The following is a 20,191-nucleotide window of genomic DNA, read 5'->3' on the forward strand; positions in this document are numbered from 1 at the left end:
TAGCTTTGTCAATTCATGTAGCGGTTTGGCGCATGACGCGGATCAACACAAATGTTAACGCAAACGAATGCTGCTAACAACTGTTAGCTAATGCTAATTTGTGTCGTGTTTTTGCGCTGGGAATTAGCCTAGCTTATCATGTCACTGGTGGAGGCACTGTGGGGAGGGGGGGTGGTAACTTATGTTCATTAGCTCATTTTATGTTCATTAGCTCATTTTAGGAAACTCAAAATTGATACTTTTCCCACGTGTCTTTACTGCCATAAGATTCGGATTATTTTGGATTTTTTTTTTGTTATTTTGAATTTGTGATTCCTTCTGCATTTATTTGAGTGTCTTCCTCGTTAGATCGCACATATTGTTCCACTAAAATGGTGACTTATTATAATAATAATAATAATAATAATAATAATAATAATAATAATATATAGCGCTTTCAAAACAGCTGAAGCTGAAAAAAGCGCTAACATGGAAAAAAAAGGGGGAAATGCTGCCCCCTTCTTTTGTCTAAAAAACAGTTAATTCCTAAGTTATATACATCTGGAGTTATCAAAGCTTGAAATGGGGGAGGCTATACAAAAGGCAAATGCATCCCCCCGTGAAAGCAAAAAAAAACATTGCCAGAGGTCTGACCAGCGCTTTATCGCTATAGCGCAAGAAAAAACAAAACCCGAACAAATTCGTTAATGGCGCCCTACGTCATATTTTCAATTCCCGAATGAATTTGGAAATGGCAGTGAGCGAATTAATCTATTCCCGATTGTACTGTATTTAATTTCATTCTTGATTCAATACACACGTTTTGATTAAATCACTCCGATGTCATTAAATTGATAAATTAATATTCATCAATGGACAACTTTTATGGATTTCAAATTTCTTCTTGTAAAATTTGGATTCCCCCCCCCCCCCCCCCACATACAACGTTAAATCCTAAGTTTTTTTACCCCCCACTTTCATTTCCATTTTTTTAATCATTTAATTTCCTTCCTTACGACGCTGCCATTTTCAAAATTTACTTGGTGTTGATCAACGGCATTTTTCTATCATATTGCATTTTTATTCCAAAACAAACTATAAAACAAAATGAATCGTTAACAACGTTGACTTCTTACCCCCGATTTCTTCTCACCCGTTGTGTAAATAGCCAAATTTTTGGACAAACGGCTCACGGAAGATGATGCGGAATCGTTCCTCTTGTAATTCGGTGACTTATTGGTGCTGTAAAAGAAAAAATAGCAAGGCGGTTGGGTGAATAAAGCAAACCTTTCCCATTTCCCACCGTTGTTATCAGCACTACAGCAGGTGCTGCCCCCTTGTGACGGGAGCCATTATCTTCCCAAGCCATTATTTGCCATTTCATCATTCAAAAACAGTACAGTGATACCTTGGCTTACGAACTTAATTGGTTCCCAGAAAGAGTGTGTAAGGCGAAAAGTGTGTATGCCAAAAACGTATTTCCCATAGGAAACCATTAAAATGAGAATAATCCGTTCCCAGGTCCCCATAAAACATAATTTTCTACTTTCTAATTTTTTAAGCCTTAAAACTACACCTTATTTTATGTATAATAAATGTGCAATGGTATTATAATGAAAGAAATAAACTGTACTGTATAATAAAGTCGTTTTATTTACCTTTGTGACGGTCGTTGATGGCTTCATGGAATGGAGTGGCCGGTTTCCTCAGCATTAAACACTTGATGAGGAACGTAACCTTCTTTCACCATCTTGTGCAATGATCCCTTGTAGGTGCTTTATTTGCGATCATTTTACCTTGTTCCTCATCAATTGTGTTCTGTTTAGCTGGGTTGTTTTTTATTTGCATCAAGTGTACAGATGGCTTGTGCGGGTTATTTGTGGAGCCTGATTGATGGGAATTTTAACCTTGCAGTCTACACTCTGCCTTTGAACTATCAAAGTTAAAACGAGTCCAAATTTCGCTGTTCTCTATCCATTTTCTCTCTCTCTGTGTCGTTAGCCTGTCTCTTTAATGTTTAAACCACCTCCCCTCACAGCTGCGTTCTTGACCAATCACGTGGCTTTAACCGAAGACAGGGGGCAGGGAATAGAGTACAAAAACAAGCTGGCCGCCATTTTCTTTTAGAACGGGCTCGTTCGCGAACGACACATCACTCATTGTGGTGCTCCGTGTGTATCCCAAAAAATAGTTTGTATGCCAAGGTAAAATTTTCATCAATTTAACGTTTGTAAACGTTCGTAAGCCAAGGGGTTCGTAAACCGAGGTATGACAGTATTTGGAAAATATTGCCAAACGTTTGCACGTAGATACATAGCTAGAAATCGAGTGTTGTAGATAGATAGTTGGAAACATAGCTAAGGGAACAAAAAAAAAACGTTTTTTGGTAGGACCATCAGGATCTGTTTATAATTATTTGATAAATTATGTTAGTAGCTTTTTTACCCTCCAAGCCTTGACCGTTTATGTGACTGCTTCTTGTTTTGAATCTTTTTAAAAATGTGAGCACTTTTTTGGGGGGTAAAGATGACATTTTGATGTCGTTTTTTTAAGTGTAAATCATGTTTTTGTCTTTCTCCTCTTGCTCCTACTAGAACAAAAATGTGATGTTTTCAAGCTTCTCAAGAGATGGTGCATGTAAATAAAGCTTTGAGAACAAATCTCTTTTTCCTTGTGTGTGTGTGTGTGTGTGTGTGTGTAAAATTAAACCCCGCCCCCCCAGAGGAATTGCATGGCTGCAGGTGGACGACTGGGAAAGCCATTTCCTATTGGCTGGCAGGCCCCGGAGCTCCTGACCAATGGCATCGCTGTATCCGAGAGGAACGCAACATGGCCCCGAGCCCGAGCTGTGCATATTTTTACACGTTTTCAATAGACGTAGCTCAGTTTGTTGTCGCCATGGGAGCAAGAAGGCAGTGGAAAAAGGGTCACGGGAGGACGGCGGCTTTTTGTTTGGTTTATTTTAAATGTCATATTTTAATCCGAGAGTGATATTTCATTTTGGAATTCAAGTGCGTGCTATTTAATAAGAGTCTTTTCATCAAATAATACCAGTTCTATTCATTAACTCATTCATTTCCAGACGATGTGCAAAGATGTGTTCACTCCAGTGTTAGGGTTTTGGTCATTTTGACTCAAATTCCAGGACCCACAGAATATTGAGTTTTAGGACGACATTGAATGCAGCGCAAGAAACTTTGGACTCTCTTCTTTTAATCAGAAAAAAAACAGTTAATTCCTAAGTTATATGGATCTGGAGTTATCTGAGCTTGAAATGGGGGCAGATGTACAAAATAAAATACCTTTTGATTTATATAGTGCATTAACAACAGCTGAGCTGTAATAAATCACTAACATGTTACTTCCGGGTAGAGTGAACGCTGGCGCGAATGGCTGCCACTGCTCACCTGCACAAAAAAAAATCCAGTGACTGTAAAACGTCCTTGAGAGTTTTGAAAGGCGCTTAGAAATTCAATGTATTATTATTATTATTATTATTATAACACGCAAAAAAAGGCTAATGCTGCCCCCTCATGGAAGAGAAAAAACATTGCCAGAGGTCTGACCAGCGCTTTATCGGCACCCCCTCAAAAACATAACCCGAACAAATTCGGGAATGGCGTTACACGCCACACTTAAATTCCCGAATAAATTTGGGAATGGCAGCGAATGAGTTAATTTATCAAATATTTTGCCATTAAATTTTACGTGAAGAATTTAAAATGGCCGCACCGTGTACAAATATTAGTCCTGAAAAACGCTATCAATGGCATACTACTAATACTAATAATACTAATAATACTGATAATACTACTACTACTAATAATAATAATAATAATAATTTTAGAAAACTATTGAAAAATAATAGTCCTGAAAACGATATCAATGGCATAATACTAATACTACTACTACTAATAATACTAATAATAATAATACTGCTACTACTACTACTACTACTACTAATAATAATAATAATAATTATACTACTACTACTACTACTACTACTACTAATAATAATAATAATAATAATAATAATAATAATAATAATAATTATTATTATTATTATTATTATACTACTACTACTACTACTACTAATAATAATAATAATAATTATACTACTACTACTACTACTACTAATAATAATAATAATAATTATTATTCTACTACTACTACTACTACTACTAATAATAATAATAATATTATACTACTACTACTACTACTAATAATAATAATTATTATTATTATTATACTACTACTACTAATAATAATAATAATAATAATAATAATAATAATAATAATAATAATAATAATAATAATAATAATAATAATATTAATAATAATAATAATAATAATAATACATTTCATTTATAGGCACCCTTCAAAACTCTCAAGGACACTTTACAGTCACAGGATATGTTTTTCTGCTGGTGAGCAGTGGCAGCCACACGCGCCAGCGTTCAGTGCCGTCGTAAACAAAAAACCTGAAATGAAACCTTGGTTTATTTATTATGTATTTATTTTCCTAAAAAACAACAGCTATGAATATTGTACACGTCACATAATGTTTATCAAACTTGTAGCTGCCTATATCTTTTATTCAATTTATTTTTGTTCATCCCCAATAAGTGTAACTGAATGTTGATTTACCCGGTTTGCCGCCGCGGTGGCGGCGGTGGCGTAGACGGTCCCTGCCTGGATCTGGAAAGTGTGCCCGTGGACGTGATGGTTGGAGATGTGCTCGCCCGTGGTGTGGCTGATGGAAATGGGCTGGTTGACGCGGACCTCCTGGACGTGCGCTGGCGCCACCTGCTGAGCGGGCCCCTGCGACGCATGCGGGTGCCCGGCGGCCTCTTTGCTCAGGGTGATGACGTACATGGATTCGGTTCGAGGCGCGGCTCGAGTGTCCAGCGTGCCGAGCATTTGGATCTGGGGGGTGACGGTGCCGATTGCTTGCTCCAAGCTGATGTTGTCCCCCGTAACCAGAAGCTGGATCTCCTGCTCCGAGTTTGACTCCAGCTGGTACTTCTGGACCCGCGGGAAGAGATACGTTAGATAAATTGAGCATGTGTCACGTTCTTGAATGACCTTTAATTTTTCTATGTACAGATAAAGCACTGGTCAGACCTCTGGCGATGTTTTGGCATTTGCCTTTTGTCCATGTTAGCGCTTTGGTACAGCTTCAGCAGTTAAGCGCAAAATAAATCAATATGTATGAATTGTATTGCATTTTATACAGTCGCCCCCATTTCAAGCTCAGATAACTCCAAACCCATATCACTTAGGAATTAACTTTTTTTTGCGATGAAAGAAGTCTAGTCTCTTTAATCTAGAACTGATTCATGTCACAAAGAGGGTACAGCAAGTGCTGAAGAATGAGTGACTCTCTGTGTTGTCATATTATTTGTTATTTTGTGTTTTTTTTTTTTTTACAGCGAGAGTGGCTGCCTTTCTAGCAGCTCCTGTATTTTGTTTTTCTACTTCTTTCTTTCCGTTCCTCACTCTCATATTCTCATTCTCTCTGTCGTCTGCCTGTCTCTTTAATGTTTAAACCACCTCACTGCTGCGTTCTTGACCAATCACGTGGCTTTAACCGAAGTCTGGGGGCGGGGAATAGAGGACAAAAAAAGTTGGCAGCCATTTTCTTTTTGGACAATGGCCTCATTCTCTCTCTGTCTGAAAATCCCTCGCTCACTGCTACGTTCTTGACCAATCATGTGGCTTTAACCGAAGTCTGGAGGCGGGGAATAGAGGAGAAAAATGAGTCGGCTGCCATTTTCTTGTTTGGAGAAGGGGCTCGTTCGCCAACGACACATCACTCATTGTGTGTATCCCGAAAAATGGTTTGTATGCCAAGGTAAAAAAAAAATATACATTTAACGTTCGTAAACCGAAAAGTTCGTAAGCCAAGGTATCACTGTAAAACATTTTCATTGCACGAAATGATCACGAAATGTCAATTTTGGTTTCCGTTTTTTCGTTAATGACGAGATCCCTTGCCTTGACCTACCTCTGCCTGCAGGGCGGCGCCACCGTCACCTTGTTCCGCTTTGGACACCCTCTCCTTGTTGTGCGTGTTGATGTGCGTCTTCAGGTTGTCGAGTCGCGAGAAGGAGAGGCCGCACGCCGAGCAGTTGAAGGGTTTCTTACCCGAATGGGAGGCCACGTGTCGGCGGTATGCGCTGCGGTCGGCGAAGGACTTGTCACACACGGTGCAGCTGTACGGCTTTTCGCCCCTGTGGGGTTAAATATTAATAATAATAAGAATAATTTTTTAAAAAATAGCCATTTTACAGTCACAGCATAAGATTTTCTGTGGGTGAGCAGCAGCAGCCACACGCGCCAGCGTTCGCTCAACCCGGAAGTAACTCAAATAGATAGAAAGCTAGCTAGTTAGCTAATAGATAGCTAGTGAGATATTTAATAGATAGGTAGCTATCTAGATAGCTAATAGATAGCCAGTGAGATAGCCAGCTAGCCAGATAGATAGCTAATAGAGAGCAAATAGATAGCCAGCTAATAGACAGCAAAAATATAGCCAGCTAGGTAGCAGGCTAGGTAGCCAGCCGAATAAATAGCGAATAGACAGCAAACAGATAGCCAGCTAGATAGCCAGCTAGATAGCTACTAGACAGCAAATAGATCGCCAGCTAGGTAGCAAGCCGGATAGCCAGCCAGATAGCTAGCTAATAGACAGAAAATCGATAGCAAATAGATGGGCAGCTAGGTAGCAAGCTAGGCACACCTTTTTGCACATCGTCAGTCAGTGAATGAGTTAAAATCAGTACCTCAAATGGGAAAAATACAATTGTGTATTTGACATATCAGAGTGTAGCAGTTGGAGGAAAGGCAAAGGTGCTAAGCTACCATTTGCAAAATGTGTTTGTCGCACGGAAAAGCACAGACAGGAAGTAGTTATCGCGCATTGATGAGGCTCACCTGTGTATCCGGATGTGCGTCTGCAAAGTGCTCTTGACTGAAAAACACTTGCCGCAGATCTCACACGTGAACGGCTTCTCACCTGGCACATACGACGTCGTAGGCCAAGGATTTTCCAGGAAATAGTACATTAAAAAAAAAATAATAATAAATTCAGTTATAATGGCGATCAATTCTACGCAGACGTTAGCAAGGCAAAATCCATTCAACTTTGCACAAAATCAAACAAAAATCAAGATTTTTCCACAAAGAGCATTTAGTAGAAGAAAAGCTTGTGAAATTGTATAAAACAAAGTGTTTATTTTTATTTATTTTTTTACCTGTATGAGTGCGCAAGTGCTTTTTCAACTGGGCCGTATCCAAAAACTTGTGCTGACACTGAGCACACTCTGGAAGCGATTTGCCTAAAATGAATTCAGAAATGACAATTAATAAAACCCATACATGACCTCATAAATAAAATCTAATATTAATAAAAAAGGTTTCTTCAGCCGTCATCTGTACTTCTTTGAAGGTGTCGGATGTTTTTGCTCCTAATCCGAAAAGCTTCGTCAGCAATCTAAAATTGTGCTGCCGAATTTTAGTTAGCTGACGAAGGTCTGCGGATAGATGGCCGCATGGCTTCAGGAGCCCGCCATGGGAAAAAAGGAGCGTTGATGCGTATGTGGAATTGCCGCTGCTTGGAATTGAAGCGGATTTACGTGGGACAGGAGAAAATAATAATAATGATAATAATAATAATAATAATAATAATAATAATAATAAAATAATAATAATAATAACACATTTCATTTATAAGCGCCTTTCAAAACTCACAAGGTGACTTTACAGTCAGTTTATTGTTTTCTGTGGGTGAGCAGCGGCAGCCACACGCGCCAGCGTTCACTCAATCCAGAAGTAACTCAAATAGATAGAAAGCTAGATAGCCAGCTAGCTAATAGATAGCTAGTAGCTAGCTAGCTAGATATCTAGATAGCTAATAGATACCTAGCTAGATACTACTATGACTACTACTATGACTACTATGACTACTACTACTACTACCACCACTACTACTACTACTACTACTACTACTACTACTACTACTACTACTACTACTAATAATAATAATAATAATAATAATACATGTGAGACAATCTCTTTTTCGTCAATGGATGCTACAGCTTCCTGTTTGCGCTTTCAAAAGTTAGTTTTTAGGAGACGTGCACATTTCACCATGACGTCCCTGATTTATTGGTGAAAAGGACGCTTTGATCCTCTCCTCTTTCATCTAGAACCGCTTCATGCAACAAAGAGGGTGCAGAAAGTGCTTAAGATTGAACGACTGTCTGTGTCTTTCGTAATAATAATAATAATGATAATAATAATAATAATAATAATAATAATAATAATAATAATCTAGCTATCTCGGCTTTTGTGTTGTGTCACATTATTTTTTTTTTTTTTTTTTACTTCAAGATGACGCCGCGAGAGTGGCTGCCTTTACAGCAGCTCCTGTATTTTGTTTTTGCTGTTGTGAAATGTCAATTTCTCCACTATGAGACACATAGAGTCTCATCTAATCTAATCTAATCTAATCTAAATGAATGTCGGACAAAAACACATTCTGTGCGCTTCCATCTGACCTGTGTGGACCCTGTAATGACTTTTCAGCTGCCTTCTCTGAGTGAAGCTCTTTCCACACTGGTCGCAGCAGAACGATTTGTTTTCTGTGAAGACACAAAGGTCACGTCATGAGGTCACACGCACACCTGACGTGAGAATTGAAATTGACCTTGGTGAAGGTTCATGTGTTCGTGAAGGCTGTGCTTTGTGGCGAGGACTTTGGAGCACACGCTACACACGAACGGCGTCTCTCCCGTGTGCTTGCGTTGGTGTACCAGGAGGGTGTGCTTCTGCGTGAACGCCGCGTCGCACATCTGGCAGGAAAAAGGTTTCTCTCCTGCGGGCATAAAATGTCAAGAAACGAAAATGTAGTTTTTAAATCAGAAAAGATGGCCGTAAATATAAGTACAGGTAATAACCGAGTTACGACCGGCGCAATTTACGACCACGACCGCCAGACCCTTTTTAATTCCACGCCTGGTACCGCAACGCGTACTACAATTTTGGCCAGCAAGCATGTCACACACTCGCACAACAATGTATTGCGTGACTACACTCAATACAGTAGTTATACAGTGCAGATACCGTCTCGGCAACATCTCCTGTAGTACTGTACACTGCTTTTTTCCTTCTGCGTCCGCCTGAGTCCGAGCGTGTGTGTCGGGCGACCTCTTCTGGCCGTTGGCAGGGAGAGCGATTTTTCAACAACTGTATTCTTTATGTGTAAGTGTTTTCTTTAACCTACTATATAAAATCTAAATATAAAATTGTCAGAGATGTTCGATCGGATAATGTGGACGAAGGCTCGGACCCAGAAAGATTGTCTTTTACTGCCGGCAGGAGACACAGTCATTCATGACAGATGCCTGAATTCTGCAGCCCTCTTCCAAGCTATTTATTGAGAGTATATGCAAATGTAAGTGATACATTAGTCAAACATAGTTTTCTTGATTAGAATACCACGCCCCTGGGCGTTCTAAGCGCGAAGAGCTGTTAGCAATAAAACATTGTCTCTTCAATGAACTGATACATTTGTAACCTGGCTAATGAGCTCTTCCTGTGAAGGAGTTTCAATTCATAAATTGCTTCGGTGATAAGAGCTTTCCCAAGTCCTAAATTCTGTCCAAGGCCAGAGCTCCTAGATCACATGTGTCAAAGTCAAGGCCCGCGGGCCAAATCCGGCCCGCCACATCATTTTTTTCGGCCCGCGAAAGCAAATCAAACTTGTTAAATTCCATGATGATTGCTAAAATCTGAGCCAAAATTTCATATTTTTGGATGTCAACCACAATAAAAGTCACTATTCTTGACTTCAGATTTGAAAACGAGTTATTCATTAATTTGCTGTGTGCTCGATATGTAATATTTGAAGGGATTTAAACATTCTAATGGCTTCCCCAAATTCATAACGGCCCTCGAGAGGAAACCATAACTACAATGTGGCCCGCGGCAAAAAATGACTTTGACACCCCTGTCCTAGATGAAGATGACAGTTTAACAAGCTGTGTCTGTTGACCTCAGATTGACCCCAGGTTGTCTGTGCTTCAATTGTGTATTCGAGTCACACATGTTGACTAAGCATATAACAGCATGAAACGTTGAAATATGATAACTTCTTATTCTGTCTAATCTCTATCAAAAATCTAAATTGATAGTATGAAATGTAAAATGATAAAAACGTCACTAAAAGGAAAGTATAACATTTATAAATGAACTGTACAGTAAACAGTTTTGTATACATTACAGGTACAGTTATACAGTAATAAAAAAATCGATAATACGAAATATAAAATGATAAAAATGACACTAAAAGTTATCAAATTTATGAATGAACTGGAAACAGTTTGGTATATAATAGTATTCAATAAAAAAATGTTGCTTAAAAACAACCGATTGACATCATATACTATCCTGTCGTGTAAACGTCACGTCGACCATTTTTGAATGGATTTCGACTTACGACCGTTTGACTTACGACCGTTTTGTCGGAACGGGACCTAGTCGTCACTCGGATGTTGCCTGTATTGTTTTTCTACTTCTTCCTTTCCTTTCCTCTTCCTTTCATAACTTGAAATGTAAATTGTTCCACTGCGAATAAAGGTAAATCCAATCCATCCAACCCAATTGCCGTGACACCGTGTATCTACTTTAGCGTTAGTCATGCTAAAATAATGCTAAAATTTACCTGTGTGAGTACGTTGGTGGATCTTCAAGAAAATATGATTTTTGAAGCTCTTGCCGCAGTCGTGACATTTGGCCTCTGTGTCAGGGTACTTCCTCTTCCTGCCCCTCCTGACCGTCGGCTCTCCCCCTCCAGGTGATAAGTCGGAATCCACTTTAAAGGCGTCGTACTTGACGGGCGGCGTGATCCTCCGTCTTCCTGCCTGATTGGCTTCTTTCATGTCAGCTACTTCCTGTTTGTCTTCAGCGTGATCGTCGCAGGTGGGATTCTTCTTCCTGACGAGCAAGCTCCTTTTGGCTCGCGCTCTTTTACGTCGCCGCGTAGTCTGCAGCGCCTTCACGAGGTCGCCCACCTTCAGCAACCGAGCGGCGGCCAGCAGTTCCTCGCCAGCGGAGGCGGAGGCGGCGTCGACGCACACCCGTGCGCTGTAGATGAACTCCAAAACCGTCCCGAAGGCGGCAGCCGTTACGCTTTCCAGTCGGTAGGTTGCGCCGGTGTTGCCGTCGGTGAAAAGTTGTAAGAAGTAGTCGCTGCTCGCCGCCAGCAGCGCCTTGTGTGCCCGGAAACACTCGCCCTCCACTAGTAGGGTGATGTCACACAGGATTTCGTATTTCCTAAGGTGTGCTAATTTGCTCAAGATGGTCATCTTGTGCGAGGAAGATGAGGCCATTTTCTTCAGTCTATTGTGAGCATTTCAGCAAACACCCTGAATGAAAAAAAGAAGAATATATAAATAAGAAAATTAACTCATTCACGAATTTATTCAGGAATTGAAAAGTGTAATGTTGAGCGCCATTTCTGAATTTCTTCGGGTTTGTTTTAGCCAGACCTCTGGCAATGTTTTGTCCATTTTAGTGCTTTGTTTTAGCTTCAGCTGATGTTAAAGTGAGATATAAATAAATGTGTTTATATTGTATTTTGTACAGCTGCCCCCAATTCAAGCTGAGATACCTCCAGACCCATATAACTTAGGAATTAACTTTTTTTTCTGATGAAAGAAGAGAGTCTAGTCTAGTCTCTTTCACCCAGAACTGCTTCATGTCACAAAGAGGGTACAGCAAGTGCTGAAGAATGAATGACTCTCTGTGTCTTAACCTAGTTTGTGTCTCTGTGTCTTAACGAGTTTGATTGATTGATTACTAACCACTTTGCTAGCCAGTGAACAAATTATCGCTACTTTTTGGTGGTTTTCGTCAAAACAAAATGTTTAAGAGTTGCTCAAGTTGCTACAAGACTTACCAAAAAATAAAAATAACATTCATCAGTCGAAATACAACTATTTGGATAAGAGGTTTGAAATCAAACACGTTTAAGAAGAAGAATAAGTACATCGAATATAAAACCCTTTAGATCAGGCATATAAGTGGACGACCTCCCCAAAGGTGTTTAAAGCTCAAAGGCCAAGGTAGAACTTTTTCACGTTGGCAAAAGAATAAAATAAAAAAGCAATAACGCCTCCAACAAAATGTTCGTTTTCTTTCGAAAACAAGGTTAAAACAAAACATTGAACGGCGTAAAGACGTACGATAAACAGAGCTTGGCAACGCATTTGTAAAAGAAACCCGGTGGAGTTTTTTGTGAATTGTGAGCTGTTAGGACCTTACCGTTTTCTTGCTAACCGGAAGTCACTGTAAAATAATGTCGCGAGAAATGCACTCAGGACGAGACTTTTGTGTGGGCAGATCTACATGTATTAGGGATTAGCGCGGATCCCGGAACGCCAGTGTGGTCAAATCCGCTTGTTGAGAATCTGTTTTGGTTGTTCTCCATCCTCCATCATACCTGATTCAACCGATCCGCAAACGTTGCACAAACGCCATACGATCGAAAAACAGTCTGGATTGGGGTTCTCGAGTGGCCGACCTGCCCCCCTTATTTCTACATAATAGTAATTTCTCACATTTTCTGCTTTAAAACTAAAAGGAACACCTGTTTTTTTTTATTTAAACATCTAAGAATCAGTAATCGGGATTTTTTTTAAGTAGCAGGTGAAGCAATAAACGGCGTTGGACACTGAACCAAAAAAAGCAGGTTCGTGGTGCTCGTGAAAGGTTTTTTGTTCGTGTTTGTTTTTCTCAAGTAAACAACTTTCGCTCCATTTTGTGTGCTCATTGTATTAATTTGTATTGTATTAGATTCTGCAGGTTTATTGTGTGTCGGGTGTCGTCGTGTATTTTAATGTTTTCTTTTTTTAGGTAATTTGTTTGATGGCATTTGCCCACGTCACATACGAAAATACGTATGTCGATATCAGTCATTTAATACGTACACAAAAAAAATGTATGAAAATAACATTTAATAAATAACCATTCCCCTCAGCATTCATAAGCATACGTCTCCCTTTGCCTGTTGAACTCGTTCGTTACATTAAACTAGATTCGAACTTGATTAAAAAAAGACGAAACGGGTCTTTATTATAAATTTAGCTCAATTCTTTATCCACAATTCTAAATGTAGTCGTTCAAATCTTATTTTAAAAAATTGGAGCAGACATTAAGCAGTACTTGATTTCTATGATGGATTCCAAAAATGGGAAATGGTTCTCGTGTTTATTTAACTGTATACTGCACGTGTATTAATATCTTGTTTATTTTGTTTAATGTGTATTGTAACAAGAGCTCTTCAATAAATATTTGTTATTTTATAATCTGAAAAAGATCTGAAAAAAAGTATGCGTCTCTGCAGTGTCCTTGTCGTTTATCCCTCGGGCTGTGGGGCATTCCTATAGTTTGACGTGTATATAAATCACCCAGAAAAAAAAAAAAACACTTGTCAGGCGTTTGCTCATTATCTATAACTACCTTGAACCTTTTCAAAAGATTGTTAACATTTTTGTTTTTTATGTCTTTTTAAAAAAAAAAAAGTGTCGGTGTAAAATCACATTCTTTGTTATTTGTTGTTGTTTTGACTTCAAGATGGCGCCACAAGAGTGACTGCCTTTATAGCAGCTTCTGTATTTTATTTTTCTACTTCTTTTCCTTTCCTCACTTTGCTGATGTGTAATGTCAATGTATCCACTCAAGGCTAATCTAATCTAAAAAAAAAATGCTAAAAACAAATATCCCTGGATCGATTCTTGACAAAATGCAAGGACAAAACCACTTCTGAGAGTTAATATGAACTCGAGGGAAAAACCACATTAAGGATGCAGTGAAAAGTTAAATAGCCATTATTTGTGTCTTTATTCTTTTGTTATTTTAAAATATGCAAAATTGTCTTTTAATCGTGACATATTTTGTTTTATTTTTACGCTATTAAAAAATATTTCTGTCTTCATTTTGGGGTTCTGAGAACGGATTAGGGCATTTACATTGAAAATGTGTCTCGATTTAGAAAAGCTAGTGAATTCCTATCGGTGAGATGGCACTGCAGTATAAGTGTGAGTTAAATGCATGTTTGTCTTTATTCTTTTGTTATTTTATAGTATGCAAAATTGTCTTTTAATCGTTCCATATTTTGTAGAATGTTTGTGCTTTTAGAAAACAATTATGTCTTCATTTTGGGGTTCTGAGAACGGATTAGGGCATTTACATTGAAAATGTGTCTCGACTTAGATAATCAAGTTAATTCCATAAACTGAGATAATAATAATTCGTTTTATTTCTAAGTGCCTTTCAAAGCTCTCAGGGTCACTTTACAGTCACAGGATAAGTTTTTTTTTCTGTGGGTGAGCAGCGGCAGCCACACGCGCCAGCGTTCACTCAACCCGGAATAACTCAAATGGATAGAAAGTTAGCTAGCTAGCTGATAGCTAATAGATGGCTAGATAGATAGCTAGCCAGCTAGATAGCTAGCCAGCTAACAGATAGCCGGCTAATAGACAGCCAGCTAATAGATAGCCAGATAGCTAATACATAGCAAATAGATAGTAAAAATGCGTGTGTCCACTCCATAGGACGACATAAACATTTAACGCAGCGTACAAAACCTTTAGACTCTCTTCTTTCTTCAGAAAAAAAAGAGTTAATTCCTAAGTTATATAGGTCTGGAGATAGCACCGTAGTATAAGTGTGAGTTAAATGCTTTTCCAGTTTGTCATGTTTGACATTGCTGCGTGTCAACGTTCCTCGTTATTTATGAATTGTGCATTTTTTTTTGTGTGTGTGTTGTGGGACTGGTCTTCATGACTCTTTTGTTTCGTATTGCAGAATGAGAGGAGCAAAGGTGGCTGTGGTGGGCGCCGGCGTGGTGGGCTTGTCAACGGCCGTGTGCATAGCCGAGACTCTTCCCGGCTGCTCAGTCACTCTGCTGGCCGACAAATTCAGCCCGGGGACCACCAGCGACGGAGCAGCCGGAATCCTTATTGTGGAACAATTTCCAGGTGTGTGTAAAAATATTTTAAAAAAATTAAAAATGTGTAGCTATGATGTAAAAAAATAACACTGAGTTACTATCTATTCACTATCTAACTGATTGGCTATCTAGCTAGGTATCTGTTGGCTATCTGTTAGCTAGCTAGCTAGCTTTCTATTTGGGTTACTTCCGGGTTGAGTGAACGCTGGCACGTGTGGCTGCCGCTGCTCACCCACAGAAAAACTTATCCTGTATCTGTAAAGTGGCCTTGAGAGTTTAGAAAGGCACTTAGAAATGAAATGGATTATTATTATTATTTGCTATCTATTAGCTATCTGACTAGCTATTTGCTATCTTGCTAGCTATTCACTATCTAACGGATTGGCTATCTAGCTAGGTATCTGTTGGCTATCTATTAGCTTTATAGCTAACTAGCTTTCTATCTATTTGAGTTGAGCGAACGCTGGCACGTGTGGCTGCCGCTGCTCACCCACAGAAAAACATATCCTGTGACTATAAAATGACCTTGAGAGTTTTGAAAGGTGCTTAGAAATGAAATGCATTATTGTTATTATTATTTGCTAGCTATTAGCTATCTAACTGACTGGCTATCTAGCTAGGTATCTGTTGGCTATCTATTAACTAGCTAACTAGCTTTCTATCTATTTGAGTTACTTCCGGGTTGAGCGAACACTGGCGCGTGTGGCTGCCACTGCTCACCCACAGAAAAACATATCCTGTGACTGTAAAGTGACCTTGAGAGTTTTGAAAGGCGCATAGAAATGAAATGGATTATTATTATTATTATTATTATTATTATTATTATTATTATTTGCTAGCTATTAGCTATCTAACTGACTGGCTATCTAGCTAGGTATCTGTTGGCTATCTATTAACTAGCTTTCTATCTATTTGAGTTACTTCCGGGTTGAGTGAACGCTGGCGCGTGTGGCTGCCGCTGCTCACCCACAGAAGAACTTATCCTGTGACTGTAAAGTGACCTTGAGAGTTTTGAAAGGTGCTTAAAAATGAAATGTATTATTATTATTATTATTAATACATGTTGATTTATATAGCGCTTTAACAACAGCTGAAGCTGGAACAAATCGCTTAACATGGACAACATATAATAATAAACATATAATAATAATAATATAATAAATAAAATGGACGTATAATAAATACAGTTGAGCTCCTTTTGAAAACTCACCCGCCATCCCTCTTTGGAAAAGATATTCCGTTGGAACGCCAAAGATGCTGGCTCCGCGACGCTTTTGACCACCTACTCGGCATCGTGCAGTCCGTACACGCACCTGAAGCTGGAGTGCTGCTGAGCTCAGGGTAACATGCAAGGGGAAAATGAAGTGAAATATTTTATTTATTTATGTATTCATTTATTTATTTATTTACAGTGATACCTCAGTTTACGAACCCCTTGGCTTACGAACTTTTCGGTTTACGAACATTACATTTATGAATATTTTACCTTGGCATGCAAACTATTTTTTGGGATACACACAGAGCTGCCACAATGAGCGTTGTGTCGTTTTCGAACGAGCTGTTCTACTAACAAGAAAATGGCAGCCGACTGTTTTTGTCCTCTATTCCCCGCCTCCTGTCTTCGGTTAAAGCCACGTGATAGGTCAAGAACGCAGCAGTGAGGGGAGGTGGTTTAAACATTAAAGAGACAGGCAGACAACAGAGAGAGAGTGAGAAAATGGTTAGAGAACAGCGAAATTTGGACTCGTTTCAACTTTGATAGTTCAAAGGCAGAGTGTAGACTGCAAGGTTAAAATTCCCATCAATCAACCCAGCTAAACAGAACACAATTGATGAGGAACTAGGTAAAATGATCGCAGAGAAAGCACCGACAAGGGATCATTCCTCAAGATGGTGAAAGAAGAAGCGACGTTCCTCATCAAGTGTTTAATGCTGATGAAACCGGCCACTCCATTCCATCAAGCCATCAACGGCCATCACAAAGGTACATAAAGTGACTTTATTATACAGTACAGTTTATTTCTTTAATTATAATACAAGAGCACATTTATTATACATAAAATAAGGTATATTTTGTGTACTTTTAAGGCTTAGAAAATTAGAAAGTAGAAAATTATGTTTTATAGGGATCTGGGAACGGATTATTCTCATTTTAATGGTTTCCTATGGGAAATTATTTTTTGGGATACACACTTTTCGCCTTACACACTCTGTCTGGGAACCAATTAAGTTCGTAAGCCAAGGTATCATTGTATGTCCAAAAAAGTAGCCGTTAAGGACAAAATGCTAACGTGATGTTGTGCACGATGAGGCCTTTTTTTCCCTCTTCAACTGCAACCCCTCCCCCCCCCAGCTTTCAAATCTTTAAGGAGCCCCCTGGCAACAAGAGGCCCTACTGGTGGGATATCGTGCTTGGCTTTCGCTTCATGAGCCAACGCGAGCTGCGCCGCTTTCCCGAGCACACGTTCGGTTGGGCCTTCACCACCATTAAGTGCGAATGCACCAGATATTTGCCGTGGCTACAAAAAAGGTCGGTTGAGGTTTGAATTTGGGTTGAGATTATTTTTTATGTTTATTTGTGTGTTTAATTGCTTATTCATCCACATATTTTAATTTATTTGTTTATTAAATTTTATTTATTTGTTTATTAAAGTGTATTTATTTGTTTATTAAATTTTATTTATTTATTTATTAAAATTGTATTTGTTTGTTACATTGTATGTATTTATTTGTTAAATTGTATGTATTAGTTTATTAAATTGTATTTATTTATTTATTTCGTTATTTATTAATTAAAGTTTTAATAATTTGTTCATTAAATTATATTTATTTGTTAATTAAATTGTATTTATTTGTTAGTTTGTATTTATTTGTTTGTTAAATTGTATTTATTAGTTTATTAAATGTTATTTATTTATTTATTTCGTTATTTATTAATTAGTTTTAATAATTTGTTTATTAAATTATATTTATTTGTTTATTAAATTCTATTTATTTGTTTGTTAGTTTGTATTTATTTGTTTGTTAAATTGTTTTTATTAGTTTATTAAATTGTATCTATTTATTTATTTATTTCGTTATTTATTAATTAAAGTTTTAATAATTTGTTTATTAAATTATATTTATTTGTTTATTAAAGTGTATTTATTTGTTTGTTAGTTTGTATTTATTTGTTTGTTAAATTGTTTTTATTAGTTTATTAAATTGTATTTATTTATTTATTTCGTTATTTATTAATTAAAGTTTTAATAATTTGTTTATTAAATTATATGTATTTGTTTATTAAATTGTATTTATTTGTTTGTTAGTTTGTATTTATTTGTTTGTTAAATTGTACTTATTAGTTTGTTAAATTGTATTTATTTATTTATTAAATTGTATTTATTTATTTCGTTATTTATTAATTAGTTTTAATAATTTGTTTATTAAATTATATTTATTTGTTTATTAAATTGTATTAATTTGTTTGTTAGTTTGTATTTATTTGTTTGTTAAATTGTATTTATTAGTTTATTAAATTGTATTTATTTATTTATTAAAACTGCATTTATGTACGAAATTTTATTTATTTATTTATTTATTTATTTGTTTGTTTGTTTATTTATATTTTCTAAGGACAAAGGCGATGGTCAAAGAGATGTCTGGCTACTTTCCTTAACATGACATTGTTTGTGTCCAGATTCACAAAAGCCGGCGGTAAAGTGGAGAAGAAGAAAGTCTCCAGTCTCGAGGAGCTGAGTCCGGAATACCACGTCATCGTCAACTGCTCGGGTCTAGGCTCCAAGGAGCTAGCGGGAGACGACGGACTCGTCCCCGTCCGGGGACAGGTCCTCAAAGTGGACGCCCCCTGGCTGAAGCATTTTGTCCGCCAAGAGCAAGGGAAGTCGTACATCTTCCCCGGTTTGGACTACGTCACCGTGGGCGGCACCCGGCAGGAGGGAGACGGTCGCCTGGAAGTCGACCGCGGGGACAGCGAGTCCATCTTGGAGCGCTGCACCCGCCTGGAGGCATCTTTGTGTCGGGGGAAAGTGCTGGGGGAGTGGGTTGGGCTCAGGCCCTACAGGAAGAATCCAAGGGTGGAGAAGGGAGGACGGCGGCTGGGCGGCGACCGCGGGGCCTATGTGGTGCACAACTATGGTCACGGGGCTTATGGAGTCGCTCTGGCTTGGGGGACGGCCATCGACGCCACCGGGCTAGTCAAGAGCTGCCTTCAAGAAATGTATCCGCAAGCGAAACTGTGATCTCCCGATGTCAGTGAAGGCATCGTCGCCAACTCACCAGTCGGCCTCAACGATTTAGATAGGATTTAAAGGACAACCAACACCATTTTTTTGTTTCCTAACTCATAGCACGTTTTTGTCGCATCTAAAATACCCAAAACACGCAGTATGATATTTTTAGTCAAATGCAAAACACCAATAAAAAATGACTTAAAGTGTCCCAAAACTGCCACAAAATGAGCTCGGAACTGGGCAGATTCAGAAAGTCCCGCCCCCTTGTTCGTGACATCACACCAAAACGTCTTGCATTGCTGGAGAATCAAAACAATGGCTTCAAATTCGCAGAATATGCTTTCTTGTTACTCATCCAGTTATGAATATGATTCAAATAGTTCTGAAGAGGAAAGCATACATGTTTGCAATCGATTAAAGAATTTATTCCGTGCCATTTTGAGGCAACATTGGGGGGAAATGTATCACCCAAAAAGAGGCAGAAAATGGCGACCGAGCTACTGTGAGGAATTAATCAGCCCGTTTCCACAGACTGATAAATTCCTTATATGGAGCTTGGTCGCCCTCTTCTGGCTCTTTTTGGTGCAACATGACATTTTAAGACCAAACAAGCACAGCAAAATGCTTTGACGTGATGGAAGGACTGCTACAATGTGTCCTTTTTTTTTCGGTCAGGGGCGTTCCTTCAGTGACGTCACGTACGGACTCGTCACCAACTCGAAAACAAGACTTCCTGAATGTTCAGCGAGAGTCTTAAAACGTAAAATATAGCTATATGCAATGGAATCTTTGTAAAAAGCGCTCAGTAGAAGTCGTTTGAAGTGATTTTACAAATTATGGACGCAACTTATCCAGGGTGTCGGTTGTCCTTTAATTTGTCGTTATTTTTAAAGAAACAAGTCATGAATAATAACTAGATGTTAGATTTATTATACATCATTTTTTTGGGTCGTTGAAGTTAGCC

At 38.4% G+C, this 20,191-nt stretch overlaps 2 protein-coding genes across 4 annotated transcripts in view; one reads left to right on the top strand and one right to left on the bottom strand.

Annotated features, from left to right (window-relative positions):
• The window catches only part of zbtb24 (zinc finger and BTB domain containing 24), a 22,006-nt gene extending 9,682 nt beyond the window's left edge, over positions 1–12,324 (bottom strand). Inside the window, exons 1-9 of one of the 3 annotated variants that reach the window (XR_016116055.1) lie at positions 11,942–12,226; positions 10,706–11,408; positions 8,690–8,857; positions 8,541–8,624; positions 7,236–7,319; positions 6,916–6,997; positions 5,987–6,212; positions 4,627–5,004; positions 1,116–1,221 (exon numbers count right to left, since the gene is read on the bottom strand). Coding sequence is in view for 2 of the 3 variants with exons in the window: in XM_089004895.1 (XP_088861021.1) it covers positions 1,213–1,221; positions 4,627–5,004; positions 5,987–6,212; positions 6,916–6,997; positions 7,236–7,319; positions 8,541–8,624; positions 8,690–8,857; positions 10,706–11,372 (1,698 nt within the window). In the remaining variant the exon portion in view is untranslated. Of the gene's footprint in view, positions 1–1,085; positions 1,222–4,626; positions 5,005–5,986; positions 6,213–6,915; positions 6,998–7,235; positions 7,320–8,540; positions 8,625–8,689; positions 8,858–10,705; positions 11,409–11,941; positions 12,227–12,306 lie in introns of those variants that run through there. The other 2 variants (XM_089004895.1, XM_089004894.1) reach the window with 2 other exon arrangements.
• Positions 12,325–12,536: 212 nt separating this feature from the next.
• On the top strand, positions 12,537–20,069 carry ddo (D-aspartate oxidase). The gene is made up of 5 exons (XM_089004906.1): positions 12,537–12,733; positions 14,851–15,023; positions 16,228–16,336; positions 17,349–17,525; positions 18,675–20,069. The coding sequence occupies exons 2-5, from the start codon at positions 14,852–14,854 to the stop codon at positions 19,234–19,236; spliced, it is 1,020 nt and encodes a 339-aa protein (XP_088861032.1). The 5' UTR covers positions 12,537–12,733; position 14,851; the 3' UTR covers positions 19,237–20,069.
• Positions 20,070–20,191: the final 122 nt, after the last annotated feature.

The sequence above is a fragment of the Hippocampus bargibanti genome, linkage group LG09 (assembly GCF_051943395.1).
Source record: "Hippocampus bargibanti isolate YZ-2025 linkage group LG09, ASM5194339v1, whole genome shotgun sequence".
Taxonomy (NCBI): Eukaryota; Metazoa; Chordata; class Actinopteri; order Syngnathiformes; family Syngnathidae; genus Hippocampus; species Hippocampus bargibanti.